Source organism: Chelonia mydas, chromosome 1 (genome assembly GCF_015237465.2).
Source record: "Chelonia mydas isolate rCheMyd1 chromosome 1, rCheMyd1.pri.v2, whole genome shotgun sequence".
Classification (NCBI taxonomy): domain Eukaryota; kingdom Metazoa; phylum Chordata; order Testudines; family Cheloniidae; genus Chelonia; species Chelonia mydas.
Window position 1 is genome coordinate 106,628,183 of NC_057849.1, and position 21,590 is coordinate 106,649,772.

Sequence of the window (21,590 nt, forward strand, 5' to 3'; positions counted from 1 at the left end):
TAGGCTTGAATAGAGACTGGGAGTGGTTGAGTCATTATACTAAGTGAAACTATTTCCCCTTGTTTATTCCTTCCCCCGCCCCCCCCCCCCCCCCCCCCCCCACTGTTCCTCAGACGTTCTTGTTAACTCCTGGAAATGTGCTGGAAATGGCCCACCTTGATTATCACTTCAAAAGGTTTTCTCTCCCCCCAGCCCACTCTCCTGCTGGTAATAGCTCATCTTAAGTGATCTCTCTCCTTACAGTGTGTATTTGTTCATGGTCTGTGTGTATATAGAAAATCTTCTCACTGTACTTTCCACTTTATGCATCTGATGAAGTGAGCTGTAGCTCACGAAAGCTTATGCTCAAATAAATTGGTTAGTCTCTAAGGTGCCGCAAATACTCCCTTTCTTTTTGTCTTCAAAGAGATTTTGACATTTTCCTTTTTATAGGCTAATCTGGTCAGAAACATCTAATGTATCTATGGCCTTAAAATGTGCTGCCTCTTTGTATAGTCCTGGCACTGTCTGGCTCTCTATCTTTTTGTCTAAAGACATACTGCTGACCTGAAAGTTTTTACATGGATGGAATTACCTGTCATGTGAACCTCCCCTTACATTTCATACTGCTTTTCTTACAGGTACTAAAGGAATGCCAGGCTTACCTGGCAAACCAGGAGTTCCAGGTTTGCCTGGATCAACTAGTCACATTGAAGGTGAGAAAGGAGAGGCTGGTATTAAAGGAGTGACAGGTGTTCAGGGGTATCCTGGTACAATTGGACCTCCTGGCATACGAGGTTTCCCTGGTACCACTGGAATCAGGGTAAGTTAATGTCCATTGGGATTTTTTTTTCAACTAAAAGGCCATCATTAAGCTTGTCTAATCTGGGTTTTATATACCATTAAAATTGTGTTGGAATATTGAAATACAAAGATATCAGAAATCAATAAAAATTGAATGTATGAAATGTCATCTCTGTTAAACACACTCTGCCTCCACTGTCCTCTGGACAGAGTCCTGAGAATGCCAATATGATTTTCTCCTTCTCCTGTTCTCCACATGACACCAAAATCCAGCCATCATCTTTTTGCTGATGTGGTACCCAAATCCTCCTTGGGGCTTCTCAATTCTGCTGCTGAATCTGCTAGGAAAAGTTGGTCTTACCTCAGGCTTGCCCTTCCTAATGGGGCTGATTGTGCCAGCACCAAAAAACCCCACCTTGCTCTCCAATTTCATGAGCAAGAGGCCAGGTCAGAGAATCAAATCAATCTCTCCCACAGAAGTAGGCTGATCAATATTAAGGGCTTATACACACTAGTGCTTACTTTGATATGAAGTGCTGGTATAGACAGCGCTATGTCAGGAGATGCTCTCCCGTGGACACAGCTACCGCTGCTCGGGAAGGTGAAGTAATTATGCCGACGGGAGAGGTCTCTCCCGTCAGCATAGAGCGTCCACACTAGCACTACAGCAGCAGCACAGCTGCATCCATACAGCTGCGCTGCTGTAGCAATTCTCATGTAGACTAGCCCTAACGCTCATTTACCAGCAATTTCTGTGCATACTTTGTCAACAAAATAAGTCACATTCGGGAGAACTCCACTCACAAAGGGCATAACAAGAAAAATTATCCACTACACTTGGTTGTATAGGGCAAAATCGTGTGGTCCCTTCTTAAGTAAACTCCCCATTAGACTTCAGTGGGAGTTTGTCTGTGTGAGGACGGCAGGATTTTGCCAAAATAAATTGAATTATAGCACACAATTCATGTTCCCAATTTTAAAGGAAATAGTGCTCACAAATGCAACCTATCGTTATTATTGATGTAGTCTGGCTACATCAGCCAAAGGAATCAATTATAAAGTGCTAAAGAAACTCAGAAGTGTAAGTATTTTGGCATTTTATAGTGTCTCAATAGCAATGCTGTTTTAAAGACTGAGTAAAAGTTCATTCTAATTAAATACTGTCCATTTTTAACCATATAATAGGGTGAAAAGGGTATTGAAGGAATCAGAGGTGATTATGGTAGACCTGGCTTTGCTGGGCAAACTGGTGAGTCTGCTTCTATCTCATCCATTGATCTATTTATACTAATCTCATATATAAATCTTCATATGCATTGTATGAAGTCCTTCATATAGGATCTGATCCAGACCACACTGGAGTCAATGGGAAAACTTCAGTGGTCCAGTTGATCCAGTGCCTGTTGAGCATTGGATCAAGTCCATATAGTCTTGTTTAGTTTCCTCCTTCAGAGAGGCCATGACTTTTTTTGCACATCTCCTCCTCCTTTTTTGTTGTTTGTTTTATCATTTCCACTGTTGTTGTTGGGGCACAGCTAAGCTACAGTAGTGAGTTTTTCACTTTTCTCTGAAGGCTACAGATTCTTCAAAACTCTAATAAATTGAATTTGTATTCAGAATTGAAGTCCAGGCTCATCCTTTGTTTATTTCTGCTTGAAACAGGTGATCAAGGAGATACTATAAACTTACCAGGAAGCGCAGGTCTGAAAGGAGAAGCTGGTGTAACTGGATCATTGGGTATTCATTTCATTGACCAACAGAATTGTTCTTTATATATTGTTTTCACATGTCTACATGTTACAGTCCATGGAGGGTTGCTCATAGGGATGGGAAGCTCATTTGTATGAACTCCCTGGCACGCTGAGCTATTCAACAGGTCCCACTGCAGTAAATGCCTGGGTGAAACTGGAGTACTGAGGAGTAAGTGGTTAAACAGCCCAAGAGTTCCATGTAAGGGAAAGTCAGAATTTGGCTTTTAGTCCTAGTGTGCGCAGAACTCTCACTAAAGTCAATAGACATTTTGCTTGGAAAAGGGGTGTTGTGTGCCTCCAGTAACTGCAGAATCTGTCTCACAGTCCCCTTATCACAGTGCTTGGAGATAAACATTTGTTACATTTTCCACGTCGAGGTGAAAGTATGCAGTATCACCTCTTTGTTGAGAATGTGAATATGCTGCACTAAAGTTAGACAATATGTATAGTCAAACAGCATACAACTAAATTAAAAAATTACGTTCTGCTTTGTAATGGCATTTTTGCCATTGACTCTAGTAGGATCGTGATTTGGCCCTAATTGTGTGTGGTGGAGAGTGCTGAGCCTACCTCTTCTTTGGACTAGTCTAGGCTGAGAAAAATAGTGGTGTTTTAAAACCAGGGTTGACCAGGATTTTTAAACAGCACAATTATTGTCTTCACTAGATACTAAGCAGTGTTTAAAAACGTGTTAATCAATATGGGTCATCTAACACATTTTACAACATGAATCATTTTCCCAGGCTGGGCAAGCTCACTGAGGGTTTGTCTACACTTGAAACACTATAGCAGAGCAACTGCACAACTGTAACCCTTCAGCGTAGATACTACCTACACCAGGGGTTGGCAACCTTTCAGAATTGGGGTGCCGAGTCTTCATTTATTCACTTTAATTTAAGGTTTTGCGTCCCAATAATACATTTTAACATTTTTTAGAAGATCTCACTCTATAAGTCTATATATTATATAACTAAACTATTGTCATATGTAAACAAGGTTTTCAAAATGTTTAAGAAGCTTCATTTAAAATTAAATTAAAATGAATCATAGAATATCAGGGTTGGAAGGGACCTCAGGAGGTCATCTAGTCCAACCCCCTGCTCAAAGCAGAACCGATCCCCGACTAAATCATCCCAACCAGGGCTTTGTCAAGCCTGACCTTAAAAACTTCTAGGGAAGAAGATTCCACCACATCCGTAGGTAACGCATTCCAGTATTTCACCACCCTCCTAGTGAAAATGTTTTTCCTAATATCCAACCTAAATCTCCCCCACTGCAACTTGAGACCATTACTCCTTGTTCTGTCATCTGCTACCACTGAGAACAGTCTAGAGCCACCCTCTTTGGAACCCCCATTTCAGGTAATTGAAAGCAGCTATCAAATCGCCCCTCATTCTTCTCTTCTGAAAACTAAACATCCCCAGTTCCCTCAGCCTCTCCTCATAAGTCATGTGTTCCAGTCCCCTAATCATTTTTGTTGCCCCCTGCTGGACGTTTTCCAATTTTTCCACATCCTTCTTGTAGTGTGGGGCCCAAAACTGGACACAGTACTCCAGATGAGGCCTCACCAATGTCGAACAGAGGGGAACGATCACGTCCCTCGATCTGCCGGCAATACCCCTACTTATACATCCAAAAATGCCATTGGCCTTCTTGGCAACAAGGGCACACTGTTGACTCATATCCAGCTTCTCGTCCACTGTAACCCCTAGGTCCTTTTCTGCAGAACTGCTGCCGAGCCATTCAGTCCCTAGTCTGTAGCGGTGCATGGGATTCTTCCGTCCTAAGTGCAGGACTCTGCAATTGTCCTTGTTGAACCTCATCAGATTTCTTTTGGCCCAATCCTCCAATTTGTCTAGGTCCCTCTGTATCCTATCCCTACCCTCCAGCATATCTACCACTCCTCCGAGTTTAGCGTCATCTCCAAACTTGCTGAGGGTGCAATCCACACCATCCTCCAGATCATTTATGAAGATATTGAACAAAACCGGCCCCAGGACCGACCCCTGGGGCACTCCACTTGATACCGGCTGCCAACTAGACATGATCACTACCCGTTGAGCCCGACAATCTAGCCAGCTTTCTATCCACCTAATAGTCCATTCATCCAGCCCATACTTCTTTAACTTGCTGGCAAGAATACTGTGGGAGACCGTGTCAAAAGCTTTGCTAAAGTCAAGGAACAACACATCCACTGCTTTCCCTTCATCCACAGAGCCAGTTATCTTGTCATAGAAGGCAATTAGATTAGTCAGCCATGACTTGCCCTTGGTGAATCCATGCTGACTGTTCCTGATCACTTTCCTCTCCTCTAAGTGCTTCAGAATTGATTCCTTGAGGACCTGCTCCATGATTTTTCCAGGGACTGAGGTGAGGCTGACTGGTCTGTAGTTCCCAGGATCCTCCTTCTTCCCTTTTTTAAAGATGGGCACTACATTAGCCTTTTTCCAGTCATCTGGGACCTCTCCCGATTGCCATGAGTTTTCAAAGATAATGGCCAATGGCTCTGCAATCACATCTGCCAACTCCTTTAGCACTCTCGGATGCAACGCCTCCGGCCCCATGGACTTGTGCTCGTCCAGCTTTTCTAAATAGTCCCGAACCACTTCTTTCTCCACAGAGGGCTGGTCACCTTCTCCCCATGCTGTGCTGCCCAGTGCAGTAGTCTGGGAGCTGACCTTGTTCGTGAAGACAGAGGCAAAAAAAGCATTGAGTACATTAGCTTTTTCCACATCCTCTATCACTAGGTTGCCTCCCTCGTTCAGTAAGGGGCCCACACTTTCCTTGACTTTCTTCTTGTTGCTAACATACCTGAAGAAACCCTTCTTGTTACTCTTATCATCTCTTGCCAGCTGCAACTCCAGGTATGATTTGGCCTTCCTGATTTCACTCCTGCAAGCCCGAGCAATATTTTTATACTCATCCCTGGTCATTTGTCCAATCTTCCACTTCTTGTAAGCTTCTTTTTTGTATTTAAGAGCAGCAAGGATTTCACTGTTAAGCCAAGCTGGTCGCCTGCCATATTTACTATTCTTTCTACACATTGGGATGGTTTGTCCCTGTAACCTCAATAAGGATTCTTTAAAATACAGCCAGCTCTCCTGGACTCCTTTCCCCCTCATGTTATTCTCCCAGGGGATCTTGCCCATCAGTTCCCTGAGGGAGTCAAAGTCTGCTTTTCTGAAGTCCAGGGTCTGTATTCTGCTGCTCTCCTTTCTTCCTTGTGTTAGGATCCTGAACTCCACCATTTCATGGTCACTGCCTCCCAGGTTCCCATCCATTTTTGCTTCCCCCACTAATTCTTCCCGGTTTGTGAGCAGCAGGTCAAGAAGAGCTCTGCCCCTAGTTGGTTCCTCCAGCACTTGCACCAGGAAATTGTCCCCTACATTTTCCAAAAACTTCCTGGATAGCCTGTGCACCGCTGTATTGCTCTCCCAGCAGATATCAGGGTGATTGAAGTCTCCTATGAGAACCAGGGCCTGCGATCTAGTAACTTCTGCGAGTTGCCGGAAGAAAGCCTTGTCCACCTCATCCCCCTGGTCTGGTGGTCTATAGTAGACTCCCACAACAACAGCACCCTTGTTGCTCACACTTCTAAACTTAATCCAGAGACTCTCAGGTTTTTCTGCAGTTTCATACTTGAGCTCTGAGCAGTCATACTGCTCCCTTACTCCCCCACCTTTTCTGGCCTTCCTGTCCTTCCTGAACAGCTTATATCCATCCATGACAGTACTCCAGTCATGTGAGTTATCCCACCAAGTCTCTGTTATTCCAATCACATCATAATTCCTTGACTTTGCCAGGACTTCCAGTTCTCCCTGCTTGTTTCCCAGGCTTCGTGCATTTGTATATAGGCACTTGAGGTAACCTGCTGATCGCCCCTCTTTCTCAGTATGAGGCAGGAGCCCTCCCCTCTCACGCGCTCCTGCTTCCTCCCGGTAACCCACTTACCTCAGGGCTTTGGTCTCCTTCCCCCGGTGAACCTAGTTTAAAGCCCTCCTCACTAGATTAGCCAGCCTGCTTGCGAAGATGCTCTTCCCTCTCTTCGTTAGGTGGAGCCCGTCTCTGCCTAGCACTCCTTCTTGGAACACCATCCCATGGTCAAAGAATCCAAAGCCTTCTCTCCGACACCACCTGCATACCCATTCGTTGACTTCCACGATTCGACGGTCTCTACCCAGGCCTTTTCCTTCCACGGGGAGGATGGATGAGAACACCCCTTGCACCTCAAACTCCTTTATCCTTTTTCCCAGAGCCACGTAGTCCGCAGTGATCCGCTCAAGGTCATTCTTGGCAGTATCATTGGTGCCCACGTGAAGAAGCAGGAAGGGGTAGCGATCTGAGGGCTTGATGAGTCTCGGCAGTCTCTCCGTCACATTGCGAATCTTAGCTCCTGGCAAGCAGCAGACTTCTCAGTTTTCCCGGTCGGGGCAGCAGATAGATGACTCAGTCCCCCTGAGGAGAGAGTCCCCAACCACCACCACCCACCTCCTTCTCTTGGGAGCGGTGGTCGTGCAACCCCCAACCCTAGGACAGTGCATCCCATGCCTTCCAATCGGCGGAGTCTCCTTCTGCTCCGTTCCCTCAGACGTATCATCTGGTCCACTCTCCACATTAGTACCTGTGGAGAGAACATGAAAACGGTTACTTACCTGTATCTGCCCTGCTGGTACATGGACATTCCCCTTTTTTCTTCTGGAGGTCACATGATGCCAAATTTCTTCACCATCCTCCTGTCCCCGATGTGCAGCCTGCTCTGAATCTTTAGAACCTTGTGCCCGTAGAAGCCTATCCTGACATCCGTCCAGGAAATCTTCAGTTTCTCTTATGCAACGCAGGGTTGATTCCTGTTGCTCCAGACCTTGAACCTTCTCTTCCAGTATGGAGACCAGCTTGCACTTTGTACAGACAAAGTCGTATCTGTCCTGTGGAAGAAAAACAAACATAGCACATCCAGTGCAGGTCACAACAGCTGAACACCACCCATCCATATTACCTTCCTTCTACGAGCTTCCTCAGGAGTTGTAGTAACTACTCAGAGAATCTGGCAAGATGTAAGCCACAGTGGGCTCTCCCCAGGTGAACTCCCAGGCAAACGCCTTTTGTTAGCTGCTCTGCTGTTTGCCGCTCAGCTGGTTCGCAACTGACTGGCTTTTTACGCAGTCAGGCCCACTTAAGGCTCACCTGGACCAAAGCACACCCAGTTCCTGCCCTTTTCAAACAACCAATCAAGCACACAGTCACACTGTCCTCACAACAAACACTCAGATACTCACCAACACAGCCTTCTTAATGCAGCCCTTAGCATACCTCCTCTCAGGCAGATCCCAGGCAAACTCCTTTTGTTAGCTGCCCTGCTGTTCGCTGCTCAGCTGGTTCGCAACTGACTGTTAATCTAATGCTGATCTTACACTGCCGGCCAGCTCAGCCCATTGCCGGCCTGGGGTTCCGTTCACCTAGGCCGGCAGCAGGCTGAGCAGGGCCTGCGGCCAGGACCCTGGCTGGCAAGGGGCCGGCAGCCAGAACTCCAAACTGGCAGTGGGCTGAGTGGGGTCGGCGGCCGGGACCCCAGACCAGCAGTGGGTTGAGCGGCTCAGCCCGCTGCCGCTCAGCCCGCTGCTGGTCTGGGGTCCCGGCCCTGTCCACATAGAGTACCTACCTTCTCGCTGGTTCTGGCCCATTCTCTTCCTCCCTCTGCACTGAGATGAGGGTGGGAGTGCGCTGAGACCAGGGCTGGGGGTGAAGGAGCAGGTTGGGGTGCAGGGTCTGGCCAGGAGCTAGAATGAGGGAGGGGGCTCAGGGTTGGGGCAGGAGGTTTGGGTGTGGAGTGCTTACCTGGGCAGCTCCCATTTGGTGTGAGGGATGCAAGTGGGAGTGTGGGGTGTGTGTGCAGGAGCTCCTGTTTGGTGCTCAGGGCAGGGGGCTAGGGGTGTGTGAGGAGGGTGCAGGAGGCTGGGTAGGGGGCTGGGTATGTGTGGGGAGTGCCGGAGTCAGGGCTGGGGTTGTGGGGGGGTGCAGGGGTCAGGGCATGGGGCTGGGGTGTGTGGGAGGTGCAGGGGTGAGGGCAGAGGGCTGGGGTGTGTGGGGGGTGCAGGGGTCAGGGCAGAGGGCTGGGGGTGTGGGCTGGGGTTGTGAGGGTGCTCCCAGCCCCCTGCCCTGAGCGGCTCATGTCAGGGGGCTGGAGGGGATATGCCCTGATTCCATCTCCGTCCCCAAGGTCCCCGGAGCAGAGAGCGCGCTGCGGTTCCGCTTTTCCCTCTCCCCCTCCATAGCAAAGGCCGTCAGCTGATCGCCGCAGGGAGGGAGAGAAGGAGGGACAGGAACCCAGCACGCTGGGGGAAGAGGCGGGGGGAAGGGGAAGCTTGCCTGCCCTGCAAGGAGAGAGCGGTGAGTGGGGGGCAGAAAAGAGCGGGCCGGGCCAGGCAGGAATTTTAATGGCACGCTGCTGTCTGCTGGGGTCCAGCAGACAGCAGCGTGCCATTACAAATTCGCATGCCATAGGTTGCTGACCCCTGACCTACACCAATGGGAGGGTTTCTCCCATTGGGGTAGGAAATCCACCTCCCTGAGGGGCAGTAGCTTATTAGTCAACAGAAGAATTCTTCTGAAGACCTAAGCCTGTCTACACCAGGGGTTAAGTCGGCATAGCTACGTCTCTTAGGGGGTGTGGATTTTTCACACTGACATTACCCAAGGTACAATCTGGACTGATGGACAGCTGTGTCCCCTCAATTCTCCAACTTGGGGTGTCTTTTACACTGCTTTGCTGTGAGAACAGCCACTCCTGGTCTGCTCACACACAGCCTCCAGCATGTAAATCACTCCCAGCCATAGGTGCAGACTCCATGGGTGCTACAGGGCTGGAGCACCCATGGGAAAAAAATTAGTGGGTGCTTAGTACCCATCGGCAGCCAAGCTCCGCCCCTTCCCCCGGTGCCTCCCACCCGCCGGCAGCCCTGCCGATCAACTCCTCCCCCTCCCTCCCAGTGCTTCCCGCCCACCACCATGATCAGTCATTCCACAGTGTGCAGGAGGTGCTGGGAGGGAGGGGAAGAAGTGGGAATGGGGCACACTTGGAGAGGGCAGAAAGAGGCAGGGAGGAGCAGGGGCGAGAAGAAGCAGGACGGGGTGAGTGCTTGAGGGAACCGCGGGGCGGGGCCTGGGGCTGAGAGGGGGTTGAGCATCCCCTGGATAATTGGAAGCTGCCGCCTGTGCTCCCAGCAATACTGTATGAGTGCGATAGCCAGCCACCCATAAATTACACTGAATGTCAACACCAGCAAACTCCCAGTTCCAGACTTTCCTCCAGAAATATGCATCTTGTACTGCCCAGCACCCTCCTGGACAATACAAGCTCATACAAAGTCCGTCATTTATTGATAACAAGATTTGTGCATATCATTTTCTATCTCAAAGGGAGTTTCTCAAACACTTCAATCCAAACATACTGGTTTAGATAAAACAAGGAAATACATTTATTAACTACAGAATGATAGATTTAAAGTGACTATAAGTAATGAGGCATACAAATCAGAATTGCTTACAAGGAAATAAAAGGTAAAATGCAACTAACACCTAACTTAACAAGCAAAGTGAATACAAAGCAAAGAGGTCTCTCACCACATGGTCCAGCACTCTTACTGACTGAATCTCTTTCTGTCAGGATCGCCCTGCCCCTTGCTCAGCCCCATGTCTTGGTAATGTTATATAGTGGAATCTTATATCTTTACATACAGTGTTACCACACATACTTTATCAGGACAATGATTAGCAAATCATGAGTTTTCAAATGATACCATACACAGTATGCTTTGTACAAATTTAACATAGTCTTGTAAAATGGGTGAATGCAGTAATATAGACTGCCACACACCCCTGAGAGATGTAGCTATGACAGGGGTTCTCAAACTGGGGGTCAGGATCCCTGAGGGGGTCGTGAGGTTATTACATGGGGGGTTGCGAGCTGTCAGCCTCCACCCCAAACCCCGCTTTGCCTCCAACATTTATAATGGTGTTAAGTATATTAAAAAGTGTTTTTCATTTGTAAGTGGGGTCGCACTCAGAGGCTTTGTATGTGAAAGGGGTCACCAGTACAAAAGTTTGAGAACCACTGAGCTATGTCAATGTAAGTTCCCAGTGTAGACCAGCTCCAAGTGGGTTCTTTATGCAATGAGGCAAGGGCTTTCTTAGGACTCCTGCCTCATTAAATAGGCAACTTCAAATTCAATTATTCCTGATAATTATTCAAATATTCCTGGCATATATATGGTGATTGTTTAGGGAATCTATTAACATTTCTGGTGTTGCAGGTGTGAAAGGAACCAGAGGAGATAAAGGTGAAGGAGGTAATCCTGGTTTTATTGGCATTGAAGGCCTAAAAGGCACCCAAGGTTTTCCCGGTTTAAAAGGGCAAAAAGGTGAAATATTTCTTACATTCTGTCTTAACTATGCAGCAATCCTAAGATTAGGAGTAGAGTTGGTTTGAAAAGTGCATTAAAAAATCAAAGTTTTATTCAAATGCTTTTAACTGAAATTTCAAATTTTTGAAAAATTTTGACCACTCAATAAGCTGGTCAAAAACAGTTTTTTAAAAATGTGAAAATTTTCTAAAGAAAAATTTACCCAAAAAAATTAATATTCAAATTTTTTAGATGAGCTCTCATTAATTAATTAAACTAATTAAGATGACGTGCCTGTTTACAGTAATATAGTCTTAGTGCAATGGTGTTCAGTGTACAAGAAGGGATGAGAGTATTTGGATGATACACAAGGAAGGGAGCATTCTAATATTTGCCCTTCCCTCTAGTTTAAATGAGATAGCAAAATACCCCAAAGGACCTTCAGCCACAGGATTTTGAACCAGTTCTTTTGGCTAACAATACAAGGCAGATAGTGGTCAGATTCTGCTCTGGATCTAAATTGGCAACTTGAGAAATCTGTTACCATTAGGTGAACATGAAAAAATGTTGCTCCATATATTTATTAGTAGTATATTGCCTAGAAGCCCCAACCAAGATCGGGGCCCCATTGTGCTGGGTACTGTACAAATATGTAGTGAGAGACCGTCCCTGGCTCAAAGAGAGCTTAGTCTGAACAGACCAGGCAGACAGAGTGAAAGGGGAAACAGAGGCACAAAGAGGGGAAATGACTTGCCCAAGGTGGCACAGCAATTAGACTAAAATATTCAAATTGTTTTTTCTAATAGCAGTAGAAACCCACCACTGTCTATGTCTGCATTTCTCAGGTAGCTGGAGGCATGAAGTTTGCAATTATAGTAAAACAATGCATTTTTTGCTGTCTCATACTGTTCTTTTTGGGGGAAGGTGGGAAGAGGGATGTATGTGTTTCTTCCCCCATAGCATACTTCACACTAGCTCTTTATTTCATAATTTTGTTGTAGGGGACTTTTTGTTTATTTATCCATAAGGCTGCCCATGCTGGCTATCTGAAAGACTGAAGGTAGCACAGTCAATGTTTTATGGTATACAATAGGATCAATTTCATGGACACCCAGAATTAATGATGTGTTTTTCCTATAGGCTTCCCAGGACTGGTTGGACCACCAGGATCACAGGGAGACCCAGGTATTCCTGGATTTCAAGGTGAAAAAGGAAGTCATGGATGGCCTGGTGTAGCGGGAAAAGCAGGTTATAAAACTATTTTAATTAAGTCATTTTACTCTAAGTATTTCATTATTGTGCATTTTGGGGTGAGGAAGAAAGAGGATCATTGGCATTTCAGAGCTCTACCTCTCTTTCCAATAAATGCTGGTTTCCTATAAATCTCAGATGCATAAATGTAGACTTGTATGATTTGACTTTTCTTGCATTATAAGGATCCTTGCATTCTCACATTGACTGAAGGGGGAGTTTTTGATATGTCAAGAATCTAATTTACAGGAACTGTTTTAATTTCGCATGATGGTTGCAAAATAAATTAATTTTCAACAGTGTGATCAACTCTTTTTCAAATGTAGCAGAGAGTAATATCATTTCCTACAGTGCATTAGATAGTGAGCAATTTATCTTACATAATCATCAGATGCAGTAGAGTTCAGTGATACTGAATACACAGTCTGGAAAGTAAATGACTTATGGCACGCTACACTGAGAGCTTTGTTGTCAAGATATAAATAACATTTTTAAATAAAACAGTGAACTTTCTTAATTACAGACCAAGGATTGCCCCCTTGTCCCTTAATAAATTAAAGCATGTAAGTTTTCGTCTCCAGGCATGAGGCAGAAAATGCCCCATTTCAAACAGCAGCAAGCTTTAGGCATTTTTCAAATTGATTGTTAAAATCCCACACAGTGATTTTTTTTTTCCCCCTCGAGATTCTTTTTACAGAACTTGAAGGATGTGTGGCCACCTTGCTGTTATCCTGCTTTAGGGGCTACAAAAAGGTATAAAGATGAATCCTATCAAAACTAGGGTAGTAAGAAGATAATTAATGGCAGATTGGTTTTCTTTTGTTTGTGTTGGTTCTTGGTGTAACTTTTACCAGTTAGATTGGAGCTGCTTCTTAAAAATAAGGCTATGATTTTACTGGATAATCATATCGAGAAAAATAGATACATTTGCCAACAAAGGAAAATACACAGTTGAGTGTAGGTTTGTGATAAGCATATACACTTGTGTGTAAATTCAAATCCTAATACAATTTTTTTGTGGCTACCTTTGGAACAGGAAGCTATATTTTCCATCAAACGCATCCGTTTTCTACCAACCAAAGAATCTTAACAACTCATTGAACCTATGTATAAGATAATCATGAGTAAAATGTTTAACAGGTTTACCTGGCTTCCGAGGAATCAGTGGATTGGATGGTTTGCCAGGCAGTAAGGGCTTGCCAGGCTCCCCAGGTATGTGTGACAATCTTATTCTGTCCTTTTATAAAGGCACCAGGTTATCTTGGCTATTCCATTATAAATTCCATTTGGGACGGGTTTGTATATGATTTCTTAACATAGTCATCTGAAATTTAGCATGTGAACAGTAGGCTCTGATGGAATTTGTGTGGATATTCCAGGACTGGCAAAAAGTAATATATCTTAAATGGTGCAACCTAATCAAAATTAGGTGATTAGGGACAAATCTTTAAATCATAATCCCTTTCCTTTTGGCAGGTTTAAATCGGTATGAAGAGCCTTAATGTTATTTTAATACAGTTTTCAGTATGTAGTATAGCAGCATTATGAAATTCTGAGATATTTGACAGTTTACTCTTACTAACTCCAAAACAGGTCCAGATGCATATGGGGCTGAAGGTTTCCCAGGTATTTATGGTGACAAAGGGGAAGCAGGCAATCCGAGCACTATTGAAGGCGCCAGAGGAGCACCAGGCCAGAAAGGCGAGAGAGGCAATCCAGGTCAGTGTTTAGGGTGTTGTATTTTTTATTATTCTATATTGGAGCATAGCAAGTGTGCTAGCATACATTCTCACACAATGCAATTTAAGTTACAGCTGTTTATAAGAAATCTACAGCCATTTCACTGAGCTATGGCCCTGCTGCTAGTGGGGGTAGCAGTTCTCAATCTATGCCAAGTATTAACTGTATTGAAAATTAGAGTTTTTCATTATTTGTCATTTCCAAGCCTCACACAGGTGCTTCAAGCTGATACAGAAGTATGACGTTCATAGAGCTATTGCTACACTATCTAGAGAGGGGTGGCCAATCTCTGGCTCCGGAGCCACATGCGGCTCTTCAGAAGTTAATATGCGGCTCCTTGTATAGGCACCGACTCCGGGGCTGGAGCTACAGGCACCAACTTTCCAGTGTGCCGGGGGGTGCTCACTGCTCAACCCCTGGCTCTGCCACAGGCCCTGCCCCCACTCCACCCCTTCCCGCCCCCTCCCCTGAGCCTGCCGTGCCCTCGCTCCTCCCCCCCAGAAAGTCCTACACGCCACGAAACAGCTGATCGGGAGGTGTGGGGAGGGAGGGGGAGGAGCTGATCGGCGGGGCTGCTGGTGGGCGGGAGCCGCTGGGGGTGGGAGGGGTGAGCTAATGGGGGGCTGCTGACATATTACTGCGGCTCTTTGGCAATGTACATTGGTAAATTCTGGCTCTCTCTCAGGCTCAGATTGGCAACCCCTGATCTAGAAGGTTCCAATATTGCCAACTCTTGTGATTTTATTGTGAGTTTTGTGATATTTGGTGTTTTCCTTAAAGCCTCAGTGTCACAGTTACTTGGCTACCTGGACCTCTGACCACTCTTGGTCTCTTTGAGTGCGTCCCTCAGGTCTTGAACCTCAAACTGCTCCTCTCTTCTGTGGTGGAATCACGCAATTCTCCACTCTTAGTCTGGGCCCTGTGCTACGAGCCCAGGTGCTAATCACGATTGCTTCCACAAGCCTGACTTGGGTTCAGCACCTGCAGTTCGTTTCCCTCCAGGAGCTTTGAGAGAGGTATCCAGGGACCTGATAGCCTGCTTAAAGCAAAGTAATATTCATTTAGAACAGCAGCATTTCAGAGAAAACCGGTCTTAAAATAATAAACCAGTCTACATGCATGCTTGCCTTCCCTAAAGCAGTGGTTCTCAACCTATTTATCATTGTGGGCCGCATGGCCGCAGGTTGAGAACCACAGCACTCCCTCACCCAAAACCTTCCCCACGTGACCAGAGACCCCTCTGCAGAGTGGAGCCCTGAGCGGAGGGCCAGGCAGTAGGGACTACAGACTCTGCTGTGTAGGGCCAGACAGCAGCCCCGACCCTGGACCTGGCTGTGGGGTATGGCAGCCGGGCGGCAGCCCAGACCATGCCCGTGGGGCAGCCCTTGGAGTCTGGATCCCTGCCATGCAGGGCCGGCCGGCAGCCCCGCCACACGGGGCAGCCAGGAACTCAGACCCCATGCTCCCCGGGGGCCTTTAGCCCACAGCTGGGCTGAAGCTTTGTGCTAATTGGGCCACAGGTTGAGAACTGCCACCCTAAAGCTTAGCTAATTCATTCCCCGGATCAGTGGAAGGCCTAGTCTCCTTTTCTGACACCCGCCCTGGACAACTCTTCACAATTGACCGTTCCCGGTGAGGGTGTCCATTTGATTTCTAAGCTCCCATTCTGACAAAACAAGGATTGCATCATTGGAGTCAGACTGTAGGATCCTTAAAGCTAATAGCTTTTCCCGTTGACTTTTCAAGTCAAGGCCAGGATGTTCTTATCTGGAGAGCCATAGTATTGCCTTCCTGTTTGTTCTTATCACAGCCTTGTTGAACTAAATCAATATAGGCCCATAAAATGTTTCTAGCTCTCCTGGTTGCAGAAAAAAGCTTGAAAATGTGATCTGAGTGCCCCTTAAACACTCAGAAGCTAGAAGGTGTATAAAAAACAGATTTTCCCATCAGTGGCATTTACACCAAAGGAATAAAATTTTTAAACATTGATTATTCTGTTTAAAGGTAAGTATTATGTAGTCTTCTGAAGTTGTTAATGAAATCAGTATCTTATGGAACTATTTTATTAAAAGCAGAGAAAAACAGCTGGTAAACTGAGTAGCTGAGCAGATGAGTTGGGTTTTTTTAATCTTTTCCACTTCTCTGACAACAAAGTGGCCCCCTGCCAACCCCCCTTAAGGGTAGCAGCCCCACTCCATTTTAACTTCCACTTTCATAACTGCCCTTCAATGAAAGCCCACTATGTCCATAAATTCATCTATGATAATAACCATATAAACTAGTTAGTTGTATGTTTTGAAGACTTTCCAACATTTAGGGCCTGAAATTCCCACTTAATTAATCAGGCCCTTAATTCTTTTCCCTGCACCCTTTGATGGCTCTAGCTCTGCTCCCTTGGGAAAACGCTCAGTTATACTCTGATTTCTTGTGGCCACTAAGATACATTGTGCCTTCTCAACTTTCCTCCTAGAAATGGTGCTATTTTGCTAATTTCGTTCCTGTTTGTTAGAGTTAATTGTTTACTGAAGAAAAAATAGATTTAAAATATTTTCATGGCTTCCTGAGACTATTTTTATCCGACTCAAATGGATAGTTTCAAGGAGTTATGGCCCATACTTCCAACTGTTTAAAAACTTAGGATCTGTGGAGAATGTCCTCTGGATTCTACATATCTCTATTTTTAATTGACCCTGAAAAATTAAAGGAATCAATAGCCACTGATTTTGTAGGACATTTGGTACAGTGGTGTTTGCTCTTCTGCTGCAGAGCCAGTGTGTTTCAAGTACTTGCTAGCTTGGAACAATATTTATATAATAGAGCACCTGGCACATACAAGGTTATTAGCACCCAGTATGGTAAGAAATAACTAACTATCCATACCTGCTTTGGAACTGGTAAAAACAAAGTTATATCTATCTTAGAGCCTCATTTTCAGGGTGCTGAGTGTCACACTGCCTGGTATGGGACACAGCTAAGAATGCCAATTTCAGGTCAGACTGCCAGAGTACAGGGCTTATGCCCAAGTCTGATGTTGTACTCAATCATAAGACTTCACCAAGCCAGAAACAGATGTGTACTTCCAAAATACAATATTAGTTTTTATGAAGCCAGTCAGTCCCCATCAGGCCCTCTAGCCCGTCATACAACACCCAGAAAAAAAAACAGACCTCTGTTTTCAATGATGATTAAAACCAAAAATCATTAGGTTCTTCCAGCTCCAGAGAGCCAGCCGCTCATCCCAGGGTCAGAGTATACTTCAGATCTTACCCCAAAACCATGCTGGTAGTCAATCCTTCAGTAAACTAAAAACTAAAGGTTTATTAATATAAAAAAGAGAAGAGTTATTAAAAGGTTAAAGTGAATTATATACATTACTGGTTTCAGAGTGGTAGGCGTGTTAGTCTGTATCAGCAAAAACAACGAGGAGTCCTTGTGGCATCTTAGAGACTAACAAATTTATTTGGGCATAAGCTTGCATGGGCTAAAACCCACTTCATCCGATGCATGGAGTGGAACATGCAGTAGGGAGGTATAACTACACAGTATATGAAAAAATGGGAGTTGCCTTACCAAGTGCGGAGGGTCAGTGCTAACGAGCCAGTTCAATTAAGGTGGAAATTAGTTGATTTCAGAGTCTGTAGATCAGGATAACAGCAGTGATGTTAAATCTGCTAGCTTGCAATAAGTCTCTCTGGTCCATCCCAATTATTGGGGTCCTCAGTCCATTGTTCAAAGCTCCCTTTGTTAGAAATCAGAGTACAGAGATGTGGAGCAGGAATGAGGCAAGGAAGTAATGTCCCCATCTCCAATTTATACCCCCAGTCCATGGGCATGGAAAAATACTGGCTCAAACATCAAGCTATGCATCACATGTTCTACATGCCCTGCTGAATCACTGGGCCTCCATTGTCCTCAGGAAAATCCCACTGGAAGAGCTGATTCTCCTGAATGGCCCATCAACACCGTGGCTGGCTAGTCTTGATGTAAATCTGTCTTATTGGTATTACCCCAGAACACATTTAGTAACAAGCATATGGTAAAATGTCATAACTTATCATACAATGGTGATACACACATTTCAACAGGATAATAATACTTAGCAGATTATAACTTTTCCAATGATATCTTACAAGGCATGTTTTGTACAAGATTTATCACAATTTTGTAACATTGGTGACAACAATAGTGCAGACGATCTCCTTTTTTATACAGTGTCACACTGAGCACCCACACTTTCATCTGAAGTTAATGGGACTACTCCGCACTTCTGAAAATCACAGAGTACAAGGTCTGGTTCATCTAGTAATTTATGCTCTTTTTCTGCAATATTAATTATGTCTTTACTTTCTTTGCAGGGGAACGAGGCCCAGTTGGTAACCTGGGGTCTGATGGAATTCCAGGCTTTCCTGGAGTTTCAAACATATCAGGAATACCTGGTGATGTGGGTTCTCCAGGTCTAGATGGAGTGCCAGGTAATATATGCCATGTGTGCATTAGCAGATGAAGAGCGAATATTTAAACACAGATGTTTAGCAATGTTTGTCACTGTTATTTATATTAGCTCTAATTAATTAAAGCATCCCAGGTGCTTTCCAAATCAGGACCCTAATTTTGAAGAGAACTCGTGAGATATAAAATGGAGATAAAACGATCCTTCAACACACACCCCCAGAGGTGGTCTGTACAGGTTACTGTTGAATTATAGTAGTGGGCTTGCTTTGCAGATAAATAGATTTAATGCTCCAGGGTTGACTAGCAACTTTCAAAAGCACTAATTAATTTACATTTTTTAAAATTTAATATCCCTGAGGCTTGCGAGTCTGTGACAAGCTAACTTAAACCAGTGAAAAAATAATCACGTAAAATTGCTCGCAAAACTTGAGTGTATTGAATTGAACTACTAAGTTATTTGGGCTGTCAAGTTTGTATTGTGAAAACACATTCACTTTTCCACTCTACAAAAATTGCAGCTGGTGGTCCATGAGCCCACCTTTCTCACACATAAAAGAAGGACCAGAATAAACCATGGTGCAATGACTCTACTGGGATATTTAGCAGCCCCTCCAGTGACTGCCAGGCTTCTACTCTGTTATTTAGGCACATCTACACTTCTGGCTAAATGGGCACTGCTGTGATCAATGCAGCAGTGTTGATTTAGCGAGTCTGGTGAAGACATGCAAGATCGATGGGAGAACACTCTCCCATCAATTTGTGTACCTACCTTCCTGAGAAGCGTAAGGGAAATCAGTGGGAGAGTGTCTCCAATCGACACAGTACAGCGAAGACGCCAAGGTAAGTGGATCTAGCTGCATCGACTTCTGGTACGTTATTCACATAACTGAAGTAGCGTAACTTACATTGAATTACTGCAGTAGTGAAGACCAGCCCTTAGAGTACTCCAACAGTTCAAACTTGGGTGCCTGAGTTAGGCACATAGGCCCAGATTTTTGAAGGTATTTAGGCATTGGTGCACTCAGCAATGCAACACCTAATGGATGAGGAGCCTCATTTTCCAAAGGGATTTCAGCACTTAAGAGCTAAAATCCTATCCAACATCATAGATTCCAAGATCAAAAGGAACCATCTAGTCTGACCTCCTATATAATGCCGGCCATAGAACTTCCCCAAAATAATTTCTACAGCATATCTTGTAGAAAAACATCCAAACTTAATTTAAAAATTGTCAGTGATGGAGAATCTACCATGACTCTTAGTAAATTGTTCCAGTGGTTATTTACCCCTCACTGTGAAAAATGTATGCCTTATTTCCAGTCTGAATTTGTCTAGCTTCAAATTCCAGCCATTGGATCTTGTTATACCTTTCTCTGCCAGATTTAAGAGCTCATTATTAAATATGTGTTCCCCATGTAGATTCTTATAGACTGTAATCAAGTCACCCCTTAACCGTCTCTTAGATAAGCTAAGTAGACTTAGCTCCTTCAGTCTATCACTATAAGGCATGCTTTAATCATTCTCGTGGGTCTTCTTTGAACCCTCTCCAGTTTATCAACAACCTTCTTGAATTGTGGGCACAAGCACTGGACACAGTATTCCTGTAGCACTCACACCAGTGCCAAATACATAGGTAAAATAACCTCTCTACTCCTACTTGAGATTCCCCTCTTTATGCATCTCAGGATCACATTAACTCTTTTGGTCATGGCATCACACTGGGAGCTCATGTTCAGCTGATTATCCACCATGACCCCCCAATCTTTTTCAGAGTCACTGCTTCCCAAGATAGAGTCCTGTACATTCTTTGTTCTTAGATGTAAATATTTGTATGTAGCAATATTAAAATGCATATTGTTTGTTTGCACCCAGTTTACCAAGCAGTTGAGAATGTTCTGAATCAGTTACTTGTCGTCTTCATTATTTACTCCCTCACTTTTTGTGTCATCTGAAAACTTCATTAATGATGATTTTATGTTTTCTTCAAGGTCATGAAAAAACTGCAAGACCCCACTGGAAACAGACCCTCTCAATGGCGGTTCCCCATTCACAGTTACATTTTGAGACCTATCAGTTAGCCAGGTTTTAATCCATTTATTAGGTTTCAGAGTTGCAGCCGTGTTAGTCTGTATTCGCAAAAAGAAAAGGAGTACTTTTGGCACCTTAGAGACTAACCAATTTATTTGAGCATAAGTTTTCGTGAACTACAGGTCACTTTATGCATCTGATGAAGTGAGCTGTAGTTCACGAAAGCTTATGCTCAGATAAATTGGTTAGTCTCTAAGGTGCCACAAGTACTCCTTTTCTTTTTGAGAATCCATTTAATGTGTGCCGTGTTAATTTTATATCGTTCTAGTTTTTTAATCAAAATGTAATGCAGTACCACGTCAAACGCCTTACAGAAGTCTAAGTATATTAAGTCAATATTGTAACCTTTATCAACCAATCTTGTAATCTCATCAAAAGGAGATATCAAATTAGTTTGACAGGATCTGTTTTCCATAAACCCATGCTGATTTGCATTAAGTACATTACCCTCCTTTAATTCTTTATTAACTGAGTCTATATCAGCCACTCCATTATCTTGCCTGGGATTGATGTCAGCCTGACAGCCCAGAATTACCCAGGTCATCCTGTTTATCCTTTTTAAAAATTGCCACACCATTAGCTTTCTCCAAACCTTCTGGAATTTCCCTAGTACTCTAAGACTTATTGAAAAGCAACATTACCAGTCCAGCAAACTACAATGCCAGCTCTTTTAACACTCTTGGATGCAAGTTATCTGGACTTGCTGATTTTAAAAGGTCTAACTTTAGTAGCTTCTGTTTAGCATCCTTCAGAGATTCTAGTGAAATGAGGAGTTATCACCATATGATAAGATTATATTGTGTATCTTTTCCCCAAATACAGAACAGAAATATTTATTGAACACTTCTGCCATCTTGATAATTCTACCAATTCCATCTAGTAATTGACGAGTATCATTGTCAGGATTCTTTTTGCTGTTAATATATTTTTTAAACTCCTTACTGTCATTAACACCGCTGTCCATAGATCTCTCCTTGTATCCCTTTGCTTTCCTTATCAATTATACATACATACACACACACATACATTTATATTACTTTTTATAGCAGCATTCACTTCTCCTCTAAACCATGTCCATTTTTCAAACCAGCACTGCCTTCTTCCACCATTGTGGGATTGTGACTTA

The 21,590-nt window shown here is 44.3% G+C and overlaps 1 protein-coding gene across 3 annotated transcripts in view; it reads left to right on the forward strand.

The window, feature by feature from the left end:
* COL4A2 (collagen type IV alpha 2 chain) overlaps positions 1-21,590 on the forward strand; it is a 246,965-nt gene that overhangs the window by 211,664 nt on the left and 13,711 nt on the right. For all 3 annotated transcript variants that reach the window (XM_043535436.1, XM_037896774.2, XM_037896782.2), the window contains exons 34-41: positions 621-802; positions 1,969-2,032; positions 2,446-2,520; positions 10,844-10,951; positions 12,074-12,181; positions 13,325-13,396; positions 13,778-13,903; positions 18,280-18,396. In XM_043535436.1, the coding sequence (XP_043391371.1) occupies positions 621-802; positions 1,969-2,032; positions 2,446-2,520; positions 10,844-10,951; positions 12,074-12,181; positions 13,325-13,396; positions 13,778-13,903; positions 18,280-18,396 (852 nt within the window). The remainder of the gene's footprint in view (positions 1-620; positions 803-1,968; positions 2,033-2,445; positions 2,521-10,843; positions 10,952-12,073; positions 12,182-13,324; positions 13,397-13,777; positions 13,904-18,279; positions 18,397-21,590) is intronic.